The sequence below is a fragment of the Oncorhynchus mykiss genome, chromosome 27 (genome assembly GCF_013265735.2).
Source record: "Oncorhynchus mykiss isolate Arlee chromosome 27, USDA_OmykA_1.1, whole genome shotgun sequence".
NCBI lineage: Eukaryota > Metazoa > Chordata > Actinopteri > Salmoniformes > Salmonidae > Oncorhynchus > Oncorhynchus mykiss.
The window spans coordinates 20,112,581-20,138,141 of NC_048591.1; the positions used below are offsets into that span (position 1 = coordinate 20,112,581).

General features: G+C 44.0%; 1 protein-coding gene across 1 annotated transcript in view; it reads left to right on the forward strand.

Annotated features, from left to right (window-relative positions):
* Nucleotides 1-25,561, forward strand: part of tyw1 (tRNA-yW synthesizing protein 1 homolog (S. cerevisiae)) — a 72,677-nt gene that overhangs the window by 29,012 nt on the left and 18,104 nt on the right. Inside the window, 11 exon segments of the mRNA XM_036964638.1 lie at nucleotides 1,578-1,630; nucleotides 1,731-1,849; nucleotides 2,898-2,941; nucleotides 2,944-2,998; nucleotides 5,607-5,611; nucleotides 5,902-6,001; nucleotides 8,477-8,479; nucleotides 16,136-16,260; nucleotides 22,910-22,912; nucleotides 24,116-24,191; nucleotides 24,193-24,226. Of these exon segments, the coding sequence (XP_036820533.1) occupies nucleotides 1,578-1,630; nucleotides 1,731-1,849; nucleotides 2,898-2,941; nucleotides 2,944-2,998; nucleotides 5,607-5,611; nucleotides 5,902-6,001; nucleotides 8,477-8,479; nucleotides 16,136-16,260; nucleotides 22,910-22,912; nucleotides 24,116-24,191; nucleotides 24,193-24,226 (617 nt within the window).

A 25,561-nucleotide genomic window follows, 5' to 3' on the forward strand; every position in this document is an offset into this window, starting at 1 on the left:
CATATGTAATAAGCTTCCTTTGTGATTTGTTTTTCTCCGACAGAGATTTACTCATTCATAATGAATTATGCTCGTGTAGACAGGTTATGATGGAATGCCTTCCAGAATGGAGACGAGAACTGAGGGCTCTGGTCAGAGAGCATGTCCATCGGGAGTCCATGGACCCGGAAGACGTGCTGCACCATGAGCCTCCTTGGCAGAGGCTCATGGCAGAGGCTAGTTTGGGGAGAGGAATGAAGTGGGCCGCTTTGGAAAACCGATCCACCACAGTCAGGATGGCGGTGTTTCCATGAGATGTTGGAAGTGGGACCAGGGACGGTGAGGGACAGGCAGAGGTTGGAGGAGACCAGCCGGAGCTTGTTAAGGAGTCTTGTTTTGTGCACACACCGTGCAAGCGGCGATGAATGCTGAGATGTCAGGGACCATGGTGGGCCACCAAAAGCGTTGTCGCACAAAAGCCAGGGTCCGGGGGGAGCCCAGTTGGCAGGCCAGTCTGAAGGAGTGGGCCTACTCCAGGACCATGGAGAGGACCGCGTCAGGCACAAACATCCGGTTATCTGTACCCTCCCGGGGTTCGTCTGGGAACGCTATGCCTCCCGGACCTGTTTCCCTATACCCCAGCTGAGTGCCGTTGCCATGCACGAGGTGGGAAGGATGGTCTTGGGCTCAGGAGCAATAGCCGTGGGGCTATAACGGCGAGACAGTGCATCCGGCTTGACTTTCTTGGATCCCGGACGATATGAGAGGGAGAAGTTGAACCGTGTGAACAGCAGGGCCCATCTAGCTTGCCTGGAGTTGAGGCGTTTGGCGGTGTGGAGATACTCCATATTTTTGTGGTTGGTCCATACGATGTGGAGAGGCCATACGATGTGGCCTCTCCACCCGAGAAGATAAAGAGGCCACAGCCCCTCAGCTGGGTTACTGAGGGGCTGTGGGGTTAGCACCGTGGTAGCCTGCCTCCCAGCCAACGTTTGGATCCCCTCCATAAGGCCACGAAGCAGTTCCTCGTGCCTCACGATGGTGGCTCCTTGGGAGGAGACACCGTCGCGCATCTGGCCCGGGTCTGCTGGGTCAGTCATGGCCAGTTCGTACAATCAGGTTTGAAGGTAAGACCCAGATACAGACTGTGTCAGAGTAACAATGTTTATTACAGCAACAGGGCAGGCAAATGACAGGTCAAGGCAGGCAGGGGTCAATAACCAGAGTAGTGGGGGAAAGGTACAGGACGCCAGGCAGGCTCAGGAGGGGTCAGGCAGAGCTCGGTAATCCAGAGGTGGGGCAAAGGTACAGGATGGCAGGCAGGCTCATGGTCAGGGGCAGGCAAGCTCAGAGACAAGACAGGCAAGGGTCAAAATCAGGAGGACGGAAAAAAGAGAGACTGGGGAAAAGCAGGAGCTGAGACAAAAAACACTTGTTGACTTGACAAACTGGTAACAGACAAACAGAACACAGGTATAAATATACAGTGGATAATGGGGAAGATGGGCGACATCTGGAGGGGGGTGGAGACAATAACAACAACAGGTGAAACAGATCAGGGTGTGACATGACCATTTTATATATGTTCTCTTCTACAGGATACAAAGTCATAGGAAGTCACTCAGGAGGCAAGCGTTGTCGTTGGACCAAGGTAAAGTGGATAAGATTATTTCTTTCTTATATGAGTAATCTAACATTCATAAGCATGTACCTTCGAATAACTAATTAACAGGTATTATTCTTTCCACCAGTCCATGCTAAGAGGAAGAGGAGGTTGTTACAAGCCCTCCTTTTATGGCGTCGAGTCCCACAGGTGTATGGAGTCCACCCTTAGCCTCGTCTGTGCCAACAAGTGTGACTTCTGCTAGAGGTGGGTGCAGCTGAACTATCATTGTCAATGTGATTGATTTAGAGGTTTTGGAATAATTCATGCACCAGTTTATTGCAATAATTACATTATTCTCATATGCCCAGTGCAGTTGTATTCTCATCTTAACCCAATAACCAGTGCTGCATTTCACAATATGGCTAAGCACACCTAGACCCTTTTTGTTCATTGCTGAAAGTCCGGAAGAGCATATGACCCATGACCTTACCCTCCTATCATTTGAAAATGAACCATATTACAATATTGTCATAGGCAGACTGAATACAGAACTTAGTAAAGAACCCCAGATATTCGTATCCCTCTTCACCCCGTCATTGACTGATGGCCATGCTATCGCTTAGCTAACCAAAAGCTAACGAGGCAGCTAATGATTAACGTGTGGGTGATTAATGATCGTGCTAATTAAAGGGACAGAGGTTAGAAGCTGAATTATGTGACGTGACATTGGATGTGGCTGGAGGGGGCAGATATTTCTCCTCAAGTTACATTCAAAATAGCCTGGTCCCTGATCTGTGTGTGCTGTCGGAAGACAACTCCTAATGTAACACTACACAAATAGATCTGGAACCAGGCTAACCTTTGAAAATATGAAGATAATAAAACTCCTTTGTGAAAATGTCTCTGCCAGTTCAAGCCTCTGGCGAATGGGGTGCTGTCAGTAGTGATAGTCCCGTCTGAGTTGAGGTCCCTATCTGGGACGATTGGAAACAGCAGAACCTTGTCAGACACATAGGTATTGTCTTACTGTCCTTCAGCAGCAGGGGGCACCAGAACTGATGGGCTGACTGAATGTTCTCTAGTCTAGTGAACTGTGAGTGTCTAAACAGAATTTGTGTAAACTTCTGTTAGCTTGTGCCCTTTAGGTGATCTGAGAGGGACTAAAATGGTCATGGCAGGCCGATGTAAGAGGTCACCAGACCAGTCTGGTTACTTAGCCTGACCCACTGGGGACAGACAGGCCAGGTCTGGGGCAGTGTGTGTGTGAACAGACAGAGCTGTCCTTTCTGATCTTGTCTATCTGTCCCGACAGACACCACACTAACCCGGTGGGCACAGAGTGGCGCTGGAAGATGGACCTGCTGAGAAGATACTACTGGAGGCTGTGGAGAACCACCAGAACATGTTCCGACAGTTGAGCTGAGTAACACACACACACTAAAAAAGATGATCCGACAGTAGACAGGTAACCTTAATAACACTTTGGCTTTGTTTACACTTATAACAGAAAACAAAATTGCAACCAATTCTGGAATAGGTTGGCCTAACAGCTCATCACAATACCTCATCTAGATTCAAGAGACTATACTTCACCATCAAGTTGAGAGTCACGACACATGCTTCAATGAAGCAGAGCTGTATGAGCGCTTGAACTGTGTCACAGACCTGGTCAGGCTAACAGACAGACAGACGCTGGGCCTGGGGGATATTTGGCTGACACTTCGGTCCCCACAGTACAGTGTCATCATAGTAGTTGCGTCCCAAATGGCACCCTATTTCCTACATAGTGCCCTGGTCAAAAGTAGTGCACTATAAAGAAATAGGGTACAATTTGGGACACAAAAAGTGCAGTGACGCTCTGGGCTGATTCAGTCATCAGCACCCTGTCTGTCCAGCCGCTGTCACACCTCTCCTCACCGGGCCCAGAGTGTGACGCACTTGTCACTGGGCCTGTCTCTGACCTGTCTATGCTTTGTAAAGCAACAGCTCAGTTGGCCATGACAGTTCCAGCAGTTAGTAAAGAGAAAAACATGGCATCTATCTTAGTTTGTAATCAATGGATGATGGGCACACTCGGCTTGACTGCAACAGCAGCTTCTACCCCCAAGTTATAAGACTCCTGAACAGCTAATCAATGGCAACCCGGACTATATGCATGCCCCCTCCCTTCCTCTTCTACTCTGCTGCTACTCTGTTATTACCTATGCATAGTCACTTTAATAACTCTACCTACATGTACATATTATACCTCAATTACCAATACACCGGTGCCTCCGCACATTGACTCTGTACTGGTACCCCCTGTATATAGCCCGTCTATTGTTATTTACTGCTGCTCTTAAATGATTTGTTCTTATGTCTTACTTTAAAAAAACAAGTGTACTATAGGTATTTTCTTGAAACTGCATTGTTGGTTAAGGGCTTGTAAAGTAGGCATTTCACTGTTGTACTTTGCGCATGTGACAAATCATTTGATTTGAAAAAGCATCCTCTCACTATATTATTCAGTGGTTTATTAGATGGCCTTTGACTATAGCAGTTGATGATTTATTCTAGGATAACCCAAACATGTCACACATGACCCATCACAAAACAATATAAATGCCTCCCCATTGGGATCAACGGAGCTCTCTCTCCCTGCCCTCTGTCGACTGCACTGATTCAGTCAGTTTAGCCAGGAATGACTCAAGTGTCACTGTTTCTCTCTTCTTCAAGTGCCAATTCCATCCAGTCAAAGGAACATGTCATTCCAATTTGTTTCCCATACTCAGCCCTTTGATGGACATCTGGATTGGAGTAGTTAGCGACATGTCTACTGGGACTGAAATGAACCCAACCGAGTTGCATTGCTGATTAGTGAGCTTGTGGTTGAACCAGGGGGTTGCTGTTGGCAGGTGTGTGTGTGTGTGACTCCTCTCTAAAGTTCCTGATTTGCTCAGTGCTGCTTGTCACGTTCATCAGTGGTGGTGATCTGTTTTCATTTGACCACCTAGTTTAATTGAGTCATGTCGGCACAGAATAAAGCCATTTGGAGTCAGTTTGGGTTTTTAAGGTTTTTTTCAATTCAACGTTCAGGGTTAATGATTGACATTAGGTCAAGTCAATCTTAGGGGCTCTCTGAGGACTTCTGATGGAAATGTAATCCGGATAGTCGGATCTGATCACTAAACCCCTTGGGATAATGGTCTTAGAGTATAAACATTTCTATTGTAGAGAGCTTTAGAGGACAATGGTAATGATGTGGATGTATTCCTGCAAGACACTAATACTCAGATTCATAACCATTTCCCTTCCTCCGTCCCGCTATCCATCGTTCTCGTTAGAATAGATACTTTAAATGGAGCACCATGTCAGCATTGATACAGTACTGTATGAACAATCCACTTTAGAGTGAATGAGTGCCCTTCCAGAGGACAGCCAGCGACCCATGTGGGAGTGTAATGTGATTCCACATCACATAATATAAATAAAATAGACACATAATGAGGCCTGAGGGACCTGTGGGGGGTATGTGTGTGTGTGTGTGTCAGCCTGGGCTGGTGATATGACTGAATTAAAGTGTGATTTCTCCAAGGGCCCTATATGAGGGCCGGGGGAATGTACAATTATCATTTTCAGTTTGATGTCTCTGTGTGAAGCTGTTCTGTGATGTGATTTACCCTTCAAATGTATCAGAGACAGCAGCCGTTTACCTGGCTTCATCAATGGAAATAATTATGGATTTGTTGTCGCTTGCTGCCATTATTCAGGTTAATGTTGTTTCATACTGCATTGATCCACAGCATATCACTTTTTTGGGGGTCATGCAATTAGTGCATGAAATCAATATTTTTAAAACTTTACTGTTTACTTTTCGAATCAATTTTGGTTAGTTTTTTGGGCTTGTGTGAGAGTGCTTGGCATGTGCATCTGTATGTGTGCGCATCGGTGTGTTTGTGTGTGCATGCAAGGAGAAATATACTGAGTGAGTGTGCATGCAAGGAGAAATATACTGAGTGAGTGTGGCGTGTGTTGATTCTAGGCAAGGTGAGCAACGTCTAGGCACTGCCAGGAGATCCATAGTGATCAGTGGTAGCTGAAGAGACTGACCTCCCAGTGGGAAGAGGAGAGGGACTTGGCCTGGCTCCAATGTTCTCTCTCTCTCTCTTTTATTTTTGTATATCTCTCTCTCTGACTGTTCTCTGTTTCTCCCACACCATATTTTCTTCCCACCAGTCCATTCCTTTTAAAGGGGAATGGGAACACAACCCTAAATAACCCCTTTCTTGCTTTTATTATTCATAATAAGACATAATGTTCCCCTTTAAATCGTTGAGGGGGAGGGAACAAGTGTACATCACAGGCAGAGGAGGTTTGTGCAGTCATTAGGCTCTCCAGCTTCATGGTCCCCAAGGCACAGTTCCCCCAGGAGATCAGGTGGGGGTGCCACTGAAGGTGTTGGAGGTGAAGAGAAGTTGTTGGCCCAACCCTAAGGGAGAGGAGAGATGGCTTCTCCAGCTTTGTCTCTTTTTTTCTTTGTGTCTCCCTTTCAGTCCTAATGCCATTTAGCCTGACAAAAACATAATCTGTTTCTTTCTTTTCTTACTGTAACCGTTCCTTTCTCTAGGGTGTGTTCGGGCGGCGCTCTTTCACTCTGACCGTCACCTCTTCTCTCTTTTGAAGTCTATACAAACACAGAAGCACATTGAGGCTTCTGACTAAGGCAGGGCCGAGCCAGGTCATAGAAGAGCCTTAATCTTGAACAGAATAGTAAATCACAGTTTCAACTGTCTGTCAGCCTAGCATCGTCTCCGTCTCGCTCTTTTTACCAGCATGGTGCCTTAGGTAAAAAATACATCTTCACCTTGCATGTCTTTGAGTACACACAGTCATTATACACTGAGTGTACAAAGCATTAAGAACACCAGCTGTTTCCATGACCTAGACTGACCAGGTGAAAGCTATGATCCCTTATTGATGTCACATGTTAAATCCACTTCAAAGAGAAGATGAAGGGGAGGAACAGGTTAAAGAAGGATTTTTAAGCCTGGAGTCAATTGAGACTTGGATTGTGTATGTGAGCCATTGAGAGGGTGAATGGGAAAGACAAAATATGTAAGTAACTTTGAACGGGGTATGGTAGTAGGTGCCAGGCGCACCAGTTTGTGTCAAGAAATGCAATGATGCTGGGGTTTTCACGCTCAACAGTTTCCCTTGTGTATCAACAATTGTCCACCACCCAAAGGACATCCAGCCAACTTGACACAACTGTGGAACACTTTGGAGTCAACATGGGCCAGCATTCCTGAAGAATGCTTTCAACACCTTGCAGATTCCTTGCCCAGACAAATTGCCGCTGTTCTGCAGTGTACAGTCAATTCGAAAATTATTCAGACCCCTTGACTTTTTCACATTTGGTTATGTTACATTATTCTAAAATGGATAAAAAATAAATAACAAATCTCATCAATCTACACAAAATACCCCATAATGACAAAGCAAAAGCAGGGTTTTAAGAAATGTTTGCAAATGTATAAAAATGGAATAAAATAAATATCACATTCACACAAGTATTCAGACCTTTTACTCAGTACTTTGTTGAAGCACCTTTGGCAGAGATTACAGCCTCGAGTCTTCTTGGGTATGACACTACAAGCTTGGCACACCTGTATTTGGGGAGTTTCTCCCATTCTTCTCTGTAGATCCTCTCAAGCTCTGTCATGTTGGATGGGGAGTGTCACTGCACAGATATTTTCAGGTCTCTCCAGAGATGTTTGATCGGGTTCAAGTCCGGGCTCTGGCTAGGCCACTCAAAGACATTCAGTGACTTGTCCCAAAGCCACTCCTGCGTTGTCTTGGCTGTGTGCTTAGTTTTGTTTTCCCATTGGAAGGTGAACTGTCTTCCCAGTCTGCGGTCCTGAGCACTCTGGAGCAAGTTTTCATCAAGGATCTTTCTGTACTTTGCTCCATTCATCTTTCCCTTGATCCTGACTAGTCTCCCAGTTCCTGTCGTTGAAAAGCTTCCCCACAGCTTGATGCTGCCATTACCATGCTTTACCATAGGGATGGTGCCAGGTTTCCTGCAGACTTGACGTTTGGCATTCAGGCCAAAGAGTTCAATCTTGGTTTCATCAGACCAGAGAATCTTGTTTCTCATGGTCTAAGAGTCCTTTAGGTGATTTTTGGCAAACTCCAAGCGGGCTGTCATATGCCTTTTACTGAGCAATGGCTTCCCTCTCGCCTCGCTACCATAAAGGCCTGATTGGAGGAGTGCTGCAGAGATTATTGTCCTTCTGGAAGGTTCTCCCATCTCCACAGAGGAGCTCTGTCAGAGAGACCCTCGTGTTCTTTGTCTTCTCCCTGACCAAGGCCCTTCTCCCCCGATTGCTCAGTTTGGCAAGGTGGCCAGCTGTAGGAAGAGTCTTGGTGGATCCAAACTTCTTCCATTTAAGAATGATGGAGGCCATTGTGTTCTTGGGGACCTTGAATGTTGCAGAATTTTTTTGTTACCATTCCCCAGATCTGTGCCTCGACACCATCGTGTCTCGGAGCTCTACGGACAATTCTTTCGATCCCATGGCTTGGTTTTTTCTCTGCCATACACTGTCAACGGTGGGACCTTAAATAGACAGGTGTGTGCCTTTATAAATAATGTCCAATCAATTGAATTGACCACAGGTGGACTTCAAGTTGTAGAAACATCTCAAGGATGATCAATGGAAACAGGATGCACCGGAGCTAAATTTCACGTCTTATTGCAAAGGGTCTGAATACTTACGTAAATAAGGTATCTGTTTTTAATTTGTTAACATCTCTAAAAAACTGTTTTCACTTTGTCATATGGGCTATTGTGTGTAGATTGATGAGGAACATGTTTTTTTTATCCATTTTAGAATAAGGCTGTAACGTAAGAAAGTCAAGGGGTCTGAATACTTTCCGAATGCACTGTATATGCGCAGTGGTAAACGACTTACACACACAAAGCCTCTTGGTGTGTGTGTGTGTGTGTGTGTACACACACACACGCAGTCCCCCTTATCGACAGGAAGGGGCGTTGAGGAGCACAATAAGAGAAGCAGGTTAAGTGTCTGAGTCTGGGGAACAAGAGAACACAACAGCACACTGTCAGTTCAGAATGTCTCTCTCTCCCTTGTAGAATACACTGTTTTTCTCTGCTAAGCATTCTGAGGACAGAACAGAACACTTTGGCAACACACAATTAAAACCTCTTTGGAACTGACTGCTGAATAGATTAGAGAAGTCTTGGAGAGGCGCTGACTGCTCTGCTTGCCTGTGTCTCTGACTCAACAACCTCCCAATGTCCCTACAACGTCCCCATAACTTTTCTACAACGTCCCCCCCCCCCCCCAATGTTTGTGCAACATTTCTCTTCTGTTCTTCTGAGAAAGCTGAAATGGCATTTGATTGAACATGTTAAAAGCAGACTTCACAGCATTGTAAGTGCATTTTTATTTGCTACCGCTACCTACAGTGCTGTAACACTCTGCTCACGTTTGTGTTATGTTAATGTTGTCATCTAAGGTGACATTGACACACAGGCACAGAGGCTCAAGACTAAGGACATTTTATTTTGATGGCATTGGGATTTTTGTAACTTCTTACCTATACAATACTAAGGTCCCTCAGTTGCCAAGTTATTGCCAAAGCACTGACCTCAAGTCACGTATCAGTTTTGGAGGTAAACATTGACACTCATGCCCACATATTTACCTTTGTGGTCCCTGATTTCAAAGCAACCTCTGACCTTTGAACCACATCCAAACAGATTATTCCTCCCAGGCAGATGCCCAACCAGACAGCTTGTTCCTTCCAGGTCATCCTATAGTGTCATTGGCTGTGGCCCTGCGTTGTCTGTCATCCTATCGTGTCAATAGTTGTGGCCCTGCCTTGTCTGTCAGAGACCTGACTTACAGTATAGTCCCTGCTCCCTGGTCTGTCAGAGTAGGTGATGGCACCACACGACAATACCCACAGCCACGGACAAGCTGTCTGAATTTATCGAGCCAGATGCCCAGACATGACTTTGATTGGAAAACGCAAGTGTTCACTTAGGGAAGGGGAGGTTGTGTGTGTGTGTGTGTGTGTGTGAAATCCTTCCAACAGTTGCTTATTTGGCTAATTGAACTCTGTCATTGCCTGTGTCCTTGCCACTCTGGGTAATTACTATGGTTGTACTGTGGGATATTTATTGGAGTGAAAAGTGTTGTTTGTCTGGTTACAACCTCTACCAAACCTCTTTGACATTGTCTGTTTCCTTTGTTTCTCATGTAGCTACATCCTCCTCCTGCTGCTGTACTGGCAGTTTACAGCCAATTGCAATCAAGCCTCCCCTCTCAAAAAAGACCTGAATACTAGTAACGACGGTGCGCTCTCTCCTTTTTTATATCCTTCTTATTCTCACTCTCTCTTACTCACTCACTCACTCCTGAAATGGCAGAGATATCAGTGTACAGCAAAGTGTTTTCAATCACTGCTGAAATAACTACTTCCTTTGCTTGACTCTCTTACGTTGAACATAATAAACGGCTCCTTATCCTCCGGACGTGTACCAAACTCACTAAAAGGGGCAGTAATAAAGCCTCTTGAAAAAGCCAAAACTGGAAAATAAAGAAACTATCGGCCTATATTGAATCTCTCATTCCTTTTTCAAAAATGTGAAAAAGCTGTTGCTCAGCAACTCACTGCCTTCCTGAAGACAAATAATGTATACAAAACCCTCCCATCTGGTTTTAGACCCCATCATAGAACTGATACCGCACTCGGTGAAGGGGGTAAATGATCTTTAAATGGCGTCAGACCAAGGCTCTGCATCTATTCTTGTGCTCCTAGACTGTAGTGCAGCTTTCTAGACTATCGTTCACCACATTGTCACATTCTGACCTTTATTTCCTTTGTTTTGTATTTATTTAGTATGGTCAGGGCGTGAGTTGGGTGGGCAGTCTATGTTTGTTTTTCTATGATTTGGGTATTTCTATATTTCGGCCTAGTATGGTTCTCAATCAGAGGCAGGTGTCATTAGTTGTCTCTGATTGAGAATCATACTTAGGTAGCCTGGGTTTCACTGTGTGTTTGTGGGTGATTGTTCCTGTCTCTGTGTTTTGCACCAGATAGGGCTGTTTTTGGTTTTCCACGTTTATTGTTTTGTAGTGTTCGTGTTTATCGTTTTTTCATTAAACATGAATCAATATAACCACGCTGCGTTTTGGTCCGCCTCTACTTCACCACAGGAAAACCCTTACACACATTATTTTGAAGAGATTGGAAACTGTAATTGGTCTACGCCAGGCCTGGTCAAAGGCCAGCCCGTATGCGGCCCGCAACCTGATTCAATATGACCCGTGGAATCATGCTCAGCTCACAAAGAATTTGCAATAGTAAAATAGAAAAACGTATTTGTTATTCAAATTAAAAGCCCAATGAATACTTGCCTTTGTGTAATGATTTAACTCCCACCGCTTGTGGGACATTTTATTTTGAAGGCTCTTATAAATCACAACTGCACGAGCACAGAGAGTGACTGACAGGCTGACACGCATGTCACAAATTGCGCAAAAAATTTTTTTTCGAAGAAAAGGAAAGTAGACGATGAATGTTGGGTGTTCCAGCAAGAGTGGACATCAAAATATTTATTCTTAGCTTCCTACTGCCTGAGCTATATTGTTGATGCAAATTGAGAAGAGCGTGGGGCCTAGGATCGAGCCTTGGGGTACTTACTCCCTTGGTGACAGGCAGTGGCTGAGACAGCAGATTTTCTGACTTTATACACTGCACTCTTTGAGAGAGGTAGTTAGCAAACCAGGTCAAAAACCCCTCAGAGACACCAATATTCCTTAGCCGGTCCACAAGAATGGAATGGTCTACCGTATCAAAAGCTTTGTCCTAGTCAATAAAAATAGCAGCACAACATTGCTTAGAATCAAGGGCAATGGTGACATCATTGAGGACCTTTTAAGATTGCAGTGACACATCCATAACCTGAGCAGAAACCAGATTGCATACCAGAGAGAATACTATAGACATCAAGAAAGCCAGTCAGTTGTTATTGAGTTTTTCCAACACTTTTGATAAACAGGGCAAAATAGAAATAGGCCTATCTGTTAGGATCAGCTTGATCTCCTCTTTAAATTAAGTATGAACTGTGGCTGCCATCCAAGCAATGGGAACCTCCCCAGAAAGGAGAGAGAGGCTTGGTGATGATAGGGGCAGTAACCTTAAAAGAAGAAAAGGTCTAAACCATCTGACACAGATGTTTTTTGGGGTTCAAGTTTCAGGAGCTCCTCCAGCACCTCGGACTCAGTGACTGCCTGCAGGGAGAAACTTTGTAGTGGGGCAGGGGAAAAAGAGGGAGAAGCATCGAGGATAGTCACATTGAAAGGGGTGGGAGACGAGGAAATGTTGGACGGGCAAGGAGGCATGGCTGAGTCAAATAGGAATCCTCGGAGTGGGCCACAGTGTCTCCTGACCCCTCCTGTCTCAGCCTCCAGTATTTATGCTGCAGTAGTTTATGTGTCGGGGGGCTAGGGTCAGTTTGTTATATCTGGAGTACTTCTCCTGTCCTATTCGGTGTCCTGTGTGAATCTAAGTGTGCGTTCTCTAATTCTCTCCTTCTCTCTTTCTCTCTCTCGGAGGACCTGAGCCCTAGGACCATGCCCCAGGACTACCTGACATGATGACTCCTTGCTGTCCCCAGTCCACCTGGCTGTGCTGCTGCTCCAGTTTCAACTGTTCTGCCTTATTATTATTCGACCATGCTGATCATTTATGAACATTTGAACATCTTGGCCATGTTCTGTTATAATCTCCACCCGGCACAGCCAGAAGAGGACTGGCCATCCCACATATGCTCTCTCTAATTCTCTCTTTCTTTCTCTCTCTCGGAGGACCTGAGCCCTAGGACCATGCCCCAGGAATACCTGACATGATGACTCCTTGCTGTCCCCAGTCCACCTGACTGTGCTGCTGCTCCAGTTTCAACTATTCTGCCTTATTATTATTCGACCATGCTGGTCATTTATGAACATTTGAACATCTTGACCATGTTTTGTTATAATCTCCACCCGGCACAGCCAGAAGAGGACTGGCCACCCCACATAGCCTGGTTCCTCTCTAGGTTTCTTCCTAGGTTTTGGCCTTTCTAGGGAGTTTTTCCTAGCCACCGTGCTTCTTCACCTGCATTGCTTGCTGTTTGGGGTTTTAGGCTGTGTTTCTGTACAGCACTTTGAGATATCAGCTGATGTACGAAGGGCTATATAAAATAAATTTGATTTGATTTGATCCTGACTTAATGAAGTGGTGATTTAAAGAGCTCAGCCATGTGCTTATTGTCAGTAACAACCACATCAACTTTAAGGGACATGGGCAGCTGTGAGGAGGAGGGTTTATTCTCCAGGCCTTTAACTGTTTTCCATAATTTCTTGGTGTTAGACCCACAGAGAGAGAACTGCTCCTTTAAGTAACTAACTTTGGCCTTCTGGATAGCCTGAGTGCTCTTATTTCTAATTTGCCTGACCGAGAGCCAGTCAGCCTGAGTATGCATGTGCCGAGCCTTTCGCCAAATGCAATTCTTGAGGTGGAGTAACTCTGCAAGGTCACGGAGGCTGAACCTGTTTTTAATTCTCATTTCCTTCATGGGGGTGTGTTAACAATACCCCTGAAAATAAATAAAAAATAGGTCCAAGCGTCTTGGCATCATGGCCCTCATGAATGAACTGAATTCCAAACTACAAGGCAAAAGCCTTTTTGCACATCAGATGTACAGCCTTGTCAAAGCCTTGAAGGAAAAATTACTCCTCCTGACCCGCCAAGTAGAAGTCAACAATCTCACCCACCTTCCGATACTACTAGTCTGTTCCCTATCAGATGACAACAATCTTACCCACCTTCCGATACTACTAGTCTGTTCCCTAGCAGATGACCCGCAGGAGAAGTATACGCTGCTGCGTGCTTTGAACGGTGAGTTTTTTCCATTGTTTTGGAAAATGACATGCTGTTGGTTTCCTCTCCTTTCACCTTCAATGTGGATAACGCTCCCACTGACCTGCAACTTGAGCTTATCGGTCTTCAGTCTGATGCAGTGGTTGTTTTGAATAGTTCTCCAATGTCACTGACGATGTTCTATGCATCTCTCGATGAACAAAACTTTCCAAAGATTAGGAGTCATGCTCAGAAGATGTTTGTACTGTTTGGGTCAACCAATGTATGTGAAGACATTTTCAGATCATCTCTTACTGACTCACCTTTCAGCAATCCTGTGCATAGCAACGTCAGAAACTATACCTGATTTCACTGCTCTAGTCAATGCCCATTAGAGACTTCACTCCTCACACGGATTGAATAGTTTAATGTAATGTTGAGCTCTCTCGCTTGTGGTTTTGTGCATACCCGTTAACAAGAGTTCTGTCCGTGGTGCTGAATGCAAAGTGTACTTTTCCCTCCGTGGAGTTCATTGCATGTTTAATAATGAAAATACCTATCAAAAGGAGAACATGGTGTAACGATCTTCGTCTTCATCGGATGAGGAGTAGGAAGGATCGGACCAAAACACAGCGTGGTAAGTGTCCATGATTATTTATTAGAACAGAACACGAACATACAAAATAACCAAGTGAATGTAAGAAATGAAAATCGAAACAGTCCTGAAAGGTGAAAACAGGAAACAACCACCCACAAACACCAGGTGGGAAAAGGCTACCTAAGTATGGTTCTCAATCAGAGACAACGATAGACAGCTGCCTCTGATTGGGAACCATACCAGGCCAAACGCATAGAAAAGAAAACAACAGAATGCCCACCCCAACTCACGCCCCGACCAAACCAAAATAGAGACATAAAAAAGGAACTACGGTCAGGGTGTGACACATGGAGGGAACATTATTTCTGTGCATGTTAAAAAAGTAAAATAATTAGCATATTTGGACGTGATTTACAGTAGATGTATCTGTCAACACAGTCATACACATGATATATAATTCTGGCCCGCGATGGAAAAATATATTCTAATGTGGCCCTCATGGAAAATAATTGTCCAAGCCTGGTCTACGCGGTCAAGTTCTTGCCTGGTTTTAGGTCTTATCTGTCGGAAATATATCAGTTAGTCTCTGTGGATGGTTTGTCCTCTGACAAATCAATGGTAAGTTTTGGTGATCCTCAAGTTTCCATTGTTTTCACTATATATACTACCTCTTGGTGATGTCATTCGGAATCTCGATGGATGTACAGTAGCCTTTTCCCATCTTCGTAACATTGCAAAAATCTGAAACTTTTTGTCCAAGACTTATGCAGTAAAGCTAATCCATGCTTTTGGTCCTTCCATACATACCTACACGCACACTACAGTCACAAGACGCAGGCCTCCTTATCGTTCCTAGAATTTCTAAGCAAACAGCTGGAGGCAGGGCTTTCTCCTGTAGAGTAAAATATGAATGGAATGGTCTGCCAATCCATGTCAGATGTAGACTCGGTCTAAACCTTTAAGTCTTTACTGAAGACTCATCTCTTCAGTAGGCCCTATGATTGAGTATAGTCTTGACCAGGGGTGCGAAGGTGAATGGCAAGGCACTGGAGTGACGGAACCACCCTTGCTGTCTCTGCCTGGCCGGCTCCCCTCTCTCCACTGCAATACTCTACCTCTGACCCTATTACGGGGACTGAGTCACTGGCTTGCTCCCGCTCTCCCATCCTTTCTGTCCTCGGGCTCGTACGGTGGTGGGCTATATATCTTTGTGGGCTATACTCAGCCCTGTCCGGGAGTAACTTTGGGATGGGGCCACTGACCTGCTCACCGGACTTGCTACCTTGTTGTGCTGCTGTTCCAGTTTCTGCTGTTCTGCCTTGTCCTGGACCTGCTGTTTCTACCTTGGAATGTTTGGCTATGAAAAGCCAACTGACATTTCCTCCTGAGTTGTTAACCTGCTGCACCTTATATAACCACTGTGATTATTATTTGACCCTGCTGGTCATCTATGAATGTTTTGAACATCTTGAAGAATGATCTGGCCTTAATGGCGATGTACTCTTATAATCTCCAACTGGCAGAGCCAGAAGAGGACTGGTCACCCCTCAGAGCCTAGTTCCACTCGAAGTTTCTTCCTGGGTTCCTGCCTTTCTAGAGATTTCCTTAGCCACCGTGCTTATACATCTGCATTGCTTGCTCTCTGGGGTTTTTAGGCTCGGTTTCTGTATAAGCACTTCGTGATAACTACTGGTGTAAAAAGGGCATTATAAATACATTTGATTGATCTCTCTGGAGAGAGAACCCAATCCTGTGGCGTTATTGGAGTCGACAGTAATCCAGTAACATTCACCGGTTAACATGTTGCGGTGCAAAATCGTCTTGGCATTCTGCCAAACTCAAGGAAGAGTGGAAGAGCGAGGTGGCGCAAACCAAAATGTTTCTCGCCTGCTGTGTCCCACACTGATTTCTCTCTCTCTCACTGTGATCTCTCTCTCACTATCCCCTTGTTCTCATTCTCTCCCTGTCTCCCCATTCCCTCCCCTCTCTCGCTCTCATCCCCGTATCCTATTCCTCTCTGACCTCTTCCCCTCCAAGAGTCTAGTACCGGTAACCAAGCTGTATGTGAGTGTGGGTGCCGGCACCAAGGGCAGTCTGAAAAAGATCGACCAGCTGCTCTTCAACGACTTCTGGCCGAGGTTCCTAGACAGCCTCAAGGCTCTGGGTGAAAAGGTGAATACCTCTAGTACCCTTCGTTCTAACACTACTTAGATAAACCAAGCCAAGGTAAGCTGTACTACACTGTGCTGGCCTGGATACAACACCACAACAGTTGTTGGAACCATGCTGGAAAGGACAATGGGAATGGAAAGCAACTTGTTTGTTTTATAAATACTAGTAGCCAGTTTGGACAGGCTCAGTGCTCCAACCCCAGCCCCTCAAAACTAATTGACTAAGTTGGTGTTAATAAGCCAACCACACCCTCCCCTTAATTTTTACTGAATGTTCATCCAAACATCAACATCATTGTTATAGAAAAGCCCTGATAAGTACTGTTTCTATTAGCTGAGTGACTGCTATTGTGTCCTCACATCAGGGATTCAATATTATAGCCTTTTTATTATCCAAATGAATTGTAGCATTGAGCCTCTTTCATTATCTGCCTGTTGCGCTTCAATTATACGGAAATTGGTTTCACACCACTAGCAGATATCAATGAATGGCAATTTTCCACTTTTATAACATTGTAATACAACCGATGTTCATTGGGGAACAAAGACCAATTTGATGCGTAGGTAAGTTGCCGTTTTTTCCCTTGCATGTGAGTCATGTTGCTGTTTTATACTGTGACTAGCCTGGTTCCAGATCTGTTTGTGCTGTCTTGCCAATGCATGCCAATGACTAAAGGAGTTTGGTTGAAAATGAAAATCTGTCCAATAGCATGATCATTATCATTATCCATGGAAAGTGTCCTAATTTGATGAGGCAACAGTAGAGAATTCTCATCTCCACGATTCAAAATTAAAAGCCAGGAGAGTTTAAAAAAAAACTCCAAACAGATAAGAGTGGTTGGCGTGGCGATGATGGACACCTTCTGATGCCTTACATTTTCACTCTCAAGGAGCGCAGTGCATCCTGGGAGTTTTCCTTTACCAATCAAAGCGGAGAGGGAATACAGTAGCACTCTCCCTGTCCCCTCTATGAGAAGTATCACTAGCTTTACATACTGGCTGGTATAACAGGAATATGCTACACTGTGATTTCTATTCAACAAAAATATAAACGCAACATGCAACAATTTCAAAGATTTTACTGAGTTACAGTTTATATAAGGAAATCAGTCAATTGAAATAAATAGATTTGGTCCTAATCTATGGATTTCACATGACTGGGCAGAGGTGCAGCCATGGGTGGGCCTTGGAGGGCATAGGCCCAGTCACTTGGCAGCCATGCCCAACCACTGGGGAGCCAGGCCCAGCAAATCAGAATGGGGTTTTCCCCACAAGGGCTTTATTACAGACATAAATACTTCTCAAAAACCCTCCACCCCCCTCAGACGATCCCGCAGGTGAAGAAGCCAGATGTGGAGATCCTGGGCTGGCATGGTTACACTAGGTTTGCTGTTGTGAGGTCGGTTGGACATAATGCCAAATTCTCTAAAAACTATGTTGAAGGCAGCTTGTGGTAGAGAAATGAACATTCAATTATCTGGCAACAGCTCTGGTGGACATGCAGTCAGCATGAAAATTGCCCGGCATTGTGTTGTGTGACAAAACGGCACATTTTAGAGTGGCCTTTTATTGTCCCCAGCACAAGGTGAACCTGTGTAATGATCATGCTGTTTAATCAGCTTCTTGAAATGCCAGACCTGTCAGGTGGATGGATTATCTTGGCTAAGGAGAAATGCTCACTAACAGAGATGTGTATATATATAAACATATTTGTACCCAAAATGTGAGAGAAATAAGCTTTTTGTGCATATGGAACATTTCTGGGATGTTTTATTTCAGCTCATGAAACATAGGACCAACACTTTACATATTGTGTTTATATTTTTGTCAGTGTATATGTAAATTCTGAAATTCACATTCACAGACATCGCAATGTCACTTTGCTGGATGGTTGGAAAGGTATGGTACAGTGTGATGATAATATATGTTCATACATCAGTATGCTGATCCTTTATTGTGGCTGAGGTTAGTGGAAATGTGTATTTCCTCCTGATTATAATGGTATACAGTACCAGGAGCACTGAAGTGTAATGTGGTTCCATTCATTATCATATATTTCCCTGTGCTTGAAATGAGAGAAATATCAATACGAAAGTAGGAAAGGTCTGTTTACCTCATTGGGGAACTTAGAGTGACAAATAATGCCAGTGGTCTCTGCAGCTTTCTCCTCAAGCTTTTTTAGATGGTCAACGACACATCAGTGGAATGGGAATCTCTGTTTCTTTGTAATCCATTCCAAGCCTGTTTTTAATGGTTTGTTGTTGCCAGATAGCTTCTCAGCTTCTTGAGGAACCTCAACTCAACTCTGGGACTAATTTAATGAACAGTGACCCCCAAACAAATCTCTGAAAATGCAAGTCACTGGCAAAGTCTGGAATTGAAACCGTCTTCATTTCATTGTACCCTCTGGAAAATGCAAGGAACTACAGATGTAGGCTGTTTTATGAGTCGAGTTTTACAGTAAGCCTCTCTTATTCTCCCAAGACTTATATTTCCCGTGAAATGTTTCAAAGAGAGAGACTTCATATTTTGAGAAAGTTCTATCCGCTATCATTTGCTGCCATATACAGTGCCTTGCGAAAGTATTCGGCCCCCTTGAACTTTGTGACCTTTTGCCACATTTCAGGCTTCAAACATAAAGATATAAAACTGTATTTTTTTGTGAAGAATCAACAACAAGTGGGACACCATCATGAAGTGGAACGACATTTATTGGATATTTCAAACTTTTTTAACAAATCAAAAACTGAAAAATTGGGCGTGCAAAATTATTCAGCCCCTTTACTTTCAGTGCAGCAAACTCTCTCCAGAAGAGTTTCCAGTTCTCTCCAGTTCAGTGAGGATCTCTGAATGATCCAATGTTGACCTAAATGACTAATGATGATAAATACAATCCACCTGTGTGTAATCAAGTCTCTGTATAAATGCACCTGCACTGTGATAGTCTCAGAGGTCCGTCAAAAGCGCAGAGAGCATCATGAAGAACAAGGAACACACCAGGCAGGTCCGAGATACTGTTGTGAAGAAGTTTAAAGCCGGATTTGGACACAAAAAGATTTCCCAAGCTTTAAACATCCCAAGGAGCACTGTGCAAGCGATAATATTGAAATGGAAGGAGTATCAGACCACTGCAAATCCACCAAGACCTGGCCGTCCCTCTAAACTTTCAGCTCATACAAGAAGAAGACTAATCAGAGATGCAGCCAAGAGGCCCATGATCACTCTGGATGAACTGCAGAGATCTACAGCTGAGGTGGGAGACTCTGTCCATAGGACAACAATCAGTCGTATATTGCACAAATCTGGCCTTTATGGAAGAGTGGCAAGAAGAAAGCCATTTCTTAAAGATATCCATAAAAAGTGTTGTTTAAAGTTTGCCAAAAGCCACCTGGGAGACACACCAAACATGTGGAAGAAGGTGCTCTGGTCAGATGAAATCAAAATTGAACTTTTTGGCAACAATGCAAATGTTATGTTTGGCGTAAAAGCAACACAGCTCATCACCCTGAACTCACCATATCCACTGTCAAACATGGTGGTGGCAGCATCATGGTTTGGGCCTGCTTTTCTTCAGCAGGGACAGGGAAGATGGTTAAAATTGATGGGAAGATGGATGGAGCCAAATACAGGACCATTCTGGAAGAAAACCTGATGGAGTCTGCAAAAGACCTGAGACTGGGACGGAGATTTGTCTTCCAACAAGACAATGATCCAAAACATAAAGCAAAATCTACAATGGAATGGTTTAAAAATAAACATATCCAGGTGTTAGAATGGCCAAGTCAAAGTCCAGACCTGAATCCAATCGAGAATCTGTGGAAAAAACTAAAAACTGCTGTTCACAAATGCTCTCCATCCAACCTCACTGAGCTCGAGCTGTTTTGCAAGGAGGAATGGGAAAACATTTCAGTCTCTCGATGTGCAAAACTGATAGCGAGATACCCCAAGCGACTTACAGCTGTAATCGCAGCAAAAGGTGGCGCTACAAAGTATTAACTTAAGGGGGCTGAATAATTTTGCACGCCCAATTTTTCAGTTTTTGATTTGTTAAAAAAGTTTGAAATATCCAATAAATGTCGTTCCACTTCATGATTGTGTCCCACTTGTTGTTGATTCTTCACAAAAAAATACAGTGTTATATCTTTATGTTTGAAGCCTGAAATGTGGTAAAAAGGTCGCAAAGTTCAAGGGGGCCAAATACTTTCGCAAGGCACTGTAAGAGTGGAAGAGAAACATTGTCTGCCATCCTGATTGAAAACAGTTCACGAAGTTCACTCTGCCCTGCGATGCACTGGAGAAGTAGAAGAGGGGGAATTTTTGTTCTAACTTCTAAGAAGAGGACCTTGAGTCTGCTTGCAGCACATGTTTTCCATCTGAATAGAATAGTTGGAACTCCAATGCTTTCATCAATGGTGACGTTCCGTAGGACTATTTATATTTAATCATGCCTTTTATCACAGACTTGCTCACTGTCTGACAGACACAGCCATTCAACACAACATTCTCTCCTTCTCCACACACACATATGCACACACGTACACATAGACACTCATTCCCGCCATATTTTTGTGTTTCTCTGACTGAGTCACCCAATGAATGAATTCCAAGAAGTGACGTGAGGAATAATAGGAAATGTAGAGTCCACTCCTATAAGTCTTATCAGACACTGTGGATGTGTTCTTTCTTTGGAGAATTTATATGACAACATGAAGTTGCTACGTTGAAGGTGGTAACTAGAAAATTAGTCTCCTCCCCAACTCTCCCCTCCTATCCTTTCAGGGTAGCCTGATTTACCCAGTACTATAAGAATACCCAATGCATCTGTGTATCTTTCAAAGCTTCTAACAGTGTGAACACACACACACACACACACACACACACACACACACACACACACACACACACACACACACACACACTCCCTCTAACAGCGTATCTAATTTCAATCACCTTCATTAGCCCTTTTCTAGAAAGCAGTGGAAGAAAAACTGCACTCAGTGGCCTCGTAGCATAACAACCTTGAACATAGATGTGGGCTGTAAAATGTTTTATTGGGATGTCTTCACTTCCTGGCTACAATCAACCTGCCAGCTTCCCCCCCTCTGAGGCACAGTCTACTCTAGACAATGGACAGGTTTATTACAGCTTCATGTGTGAACCTCTTTTCACTGTAAATCTGGTGGTAAATGCAGCCAAATGGATTGCTGTAATTGCCGTCTGTGTCAGGCGTTTCACCAGTTATCAAAGTGATTTACTCTGCATTCGGGTAACTCATCGTTATCCACTACCTATGAATGTTTTTAACACTTAATAAAACAAATTTCATGGCAGAAAAACATTCACTATGCACCAGGAATAGTCGTGGTTAGCGTTTTTTTCATTGTCAAGTGAGCAAATTACTGGTAGACTGTATAAACTGTTGTTTACTTTTTATCACTTAGTGTTAGTACCTGTACCCGATGGTTTTTATTCGGTTCTGCCTGGTTCGTTTTCTGCAACTAGTAGGATAGACCAGTCAAGTTTCTTGTCTAGGAGTAGTGAGGTCTCAATCTGTCTCTGTCTCTTTCTTTCTCTAGCTCTCCTTCTCGCCTTCCCTGGCCCAGTGACTTGTGATGATGTAGATCTGTACATTCTGGTGATGGATGGTGCAATATTGGCAGATATACATGGTATATACAGTAAGGGATGGCTGAAGAAGGGGTTATCAATGTATCCTTTTACATGGTGTATAGGTATGGGATGCTTACAAGAAGGTTGCATCTGAAGAACAAGGTAGTTGCAGACATATTTTTTGTCTGCATTCCTACGATTCTATATACAGTATATCTACATAATATACGATATATATATTTACAAGCTATCAATAATAGACAAAGCACCTGTCTGCCGACCAGACTCAAAATATGACCAAAAAACAGGTGTGCCTGCCTGCCAGTCTTGAACAGCCTCTCTAGGGAACAGGCAGAGACACTAACAGAGGTAGTGAGTTAGGCCATAGTGATCCCATCTCTGTGTGGCTCATAGCTTCCTCTCATGGTGGGCTCCACCCCCATCCCTGGTTGCTATTCTCTTCTCTCATTCTGACCGTTCCCTCTTTCTCTCTGCTCTGCTTTCCAACCTGGCCTCATCCCTGTGCCGAGGGACTGATGGAGCTGTGCTGTGGCTGCTCTGTTGGCTTTGGAGGGGAGGTGGCTGAAAATACCTCACCTCCCTGCCTTCCTCCCTGGCACCATGGCCCAATTATCCATACCCCACTGAGCTGAAGGGGCCAGAGCCACCACTTCTCCCTCTCTCTGAGAAGAGGATAAGGGTAGCGAGAGAGAAATGGAGTGCGATAGAGAGAGAAGTATAGGAACAGGGGAGGAGTGTGTACCCAGTTCCCATTCTTTTCTTCTCTCCCATCGCCATTTACTTAGTCTTTCTGCTAGCTCCAACCTTTTCTCCCCTCACCTATTTACTTTGAAAAAGGCAGTGTGAAGTATACTGTGCTTAGTATAGATGTGAAATATGAGGCAGTTAATCCGGGGAGAACCATTCCTTTGTCAGGGAATGGGGGTTAGCCTATTTATTTCGACCCCTATTCCATTTCCTGTTGGTGTGTTTCTGACCGTCACAGGTTAATAGATTGCCAGGGGACCTCAGCAGGTGGGATCTCGCCCCTGGATGACAGGTGTTATGGGCGATGACCGTGATGAAGGTTCCCCTGTGGGTTGACCTGTTTGACAGCCGTAAAACGACAGGAATGAGAATGATAGAGGGGCCTCTTACAGACAGTTCCATGGGTGGTTTTTCATGTCATTATACCCTACAGATATGGGGTAACAGCTCGGGAAACACCTTAGCAGTGTACAAAATCGTGGAGATCTTACGAAAAACGTAACATTTCAAATACTCTGCACAGCATTTACGACAAAATGACATTATAAATGTGCAGCTTGTGGATGCATCATGTCTCACTCTCCCTCGATCACGATAGACAGATGGGGGTGAGGCATGAAGCATCATCACAATCTGGATAGAGACGAGTGACATTAATACATTTATTAATTCTTCTATACGTCCCAATTCTGGTACTCTCAATTGAGCAAGTATTTTACTGTGCTGTTTATAATTAACGGTGATTACATTCTAAAGGTCAATCAGCTATGGGACAGCAGGTAGCCTGGTGGGTAGGAGTGTTGGACCAGTAACTGAAAGGGTGTTGGATCGAATCCATGAGCCAACAAGGTAAAAATCTGTTGTTCTGCCTCTGAGCAAGGCAGTTAACCTCCAACAACAACTACTCCCCGGGGGATGATGACGTGGATGTTAAGGCAGCCCCCCACTGATTCAGAGGGGTTGGGTAAAATGCAGAAGACACATTTTAGTTGTGCAACTCCCTCTCTCCCTCTCCTCCCCCCACCCTCTTTCTCTCTCTCTCAACTGTTTCAATTCAATTTAAGGGCTTTATTGGCATGGAAAACATCTGTTAACATTGCCAAAGCAAGTGAAGTAGATAATCAACAAAAGTGAAATTAACAATAAATGTACACTCACAAGTTCCAAAATAATAAAGACATTTCAAATGTCATATTATGTGCAAATAGTCAAAGTACAAAAGGGAAGTCAAATAAATATGGGTTGTATTTACAAATGTGTTTGTTTTACGCTGGTTGCCCTTTTCTTGTGGCAATAGGTCACACATCTTGCAGCTGTGATGGCACACTGGTATTTCACCCAATATATATATATATATGGGAGTTTATCAAAATTGGGTTTATTTTCAAATTCTTTGTGGGTCTGTGTAATCTGAGGGAAATATGTGTCTCTAATACTGTATGTTCATATATTTGGCAGGAGGTTAGGAAGTCTCTCGACAGAGGACAGTGTACAAACTGACTCTGGTGAAGACGTGGACTGTAGACAAACTGAAGGCCTACTCAGAGCTCGCTGGGACAACCTGATTTCATTGAGGTCAAGGTAGGTGGTGACTCTTCCATCCAATCCATCTCTGCCCCCTCCATTCCTCCACCCTCATTCTTGTTCCATGGCAGGAGCTATAAAAACAACAATATCTAGAATTCAGAGCTCCTTGTGGAGTGCAGTCAAGTCATTTCTTGGAAAACCCTCTTTGGTAGTGTCTCTATCCTCACCTCATTTGCCTGGTTTGTCTGTCTCTTTCCCCCTCTTCCTCTCTCTGACAGTGCTATGTTATGTGTATATAGGGAGTAGAACCACTTAATGACCAGACTCACATTTGCTCTCCTCATTACGATGTTTGTGTGAAAGCAAACCAACCACTGACTGACTCTACTGCAAATGAACTCATATAGGGGGCATAGAAAACACACAACATATGGTTAAATACCTCAGAAATACAATACAACTCCCCCTTATTGTCCCTGCAGTATGACAATAAAGAATATTTAATGACAATGTAATGGCGAAACTCCCAATGAATACAGGTTTAATGAAGTCTGAGCATGTCATACCCAATTATCTGCATTTTTTGCTGCACGTTTTCTTCCGACTCAATTTACTGACGGGGTTTATCCTCTGATAACGGTCAGCTGGCCCTATTTAGATGTGCCCTTCATAAGAACTGAAGTGCTAAGAGAAAATGGCCGATGTATAATATAAAAAGGGAATTATCTGAACAACTGAGTCCGATCTGATGGCTTTTTCATGACATCCCAGATTAATCTCGCCGCACGCCAAACGCTGTACCATTAGTCATTGTTGAGTGATCTCCCACCACACGTATCCCAAGTGGCACCCTATTCTCTTTATATTGTAGGGCCTAATGTTTTTGTTCAGGTGCCTTAGTTCACTATATAGGGAATAGGGTTCCAATTGGGACACATACAGTGTGTGTGTAATTCATCTGAAGACTCACTGCAGTACAGTACATTGACCCTGGCGTAGTAATTAGACTGATAAAGTATTAATGTGATGGGAGGAGGAAGGCTGAGCCGTTCCCTTGTTGCACCACCATCATCATTTGATCCATCTGCAGTTGTCATAGTGACACACGCTGGTCTGGGGCCCCTGCCATTATTTAATTCAATACTCTTAAAGGAGATCGCTACGCCATTTCCTGGTTGCTAAAATTCGAATAGTTTGCTTGTTTGTCACAAACAAGAAATTAGGCAATGTATAGTGTAGAGAATCATTGCAGAATCTAAACCGCTGTGAAATATCCTTTCAGTAAACAAGAATATAGTATTTTCAGCTGTTTGAAGCTGGTCTACAAAACCTCAAAAGATACAAAACTTAAGAATGGGAAGCATAGAAATAGCGCACATTGAACAGATC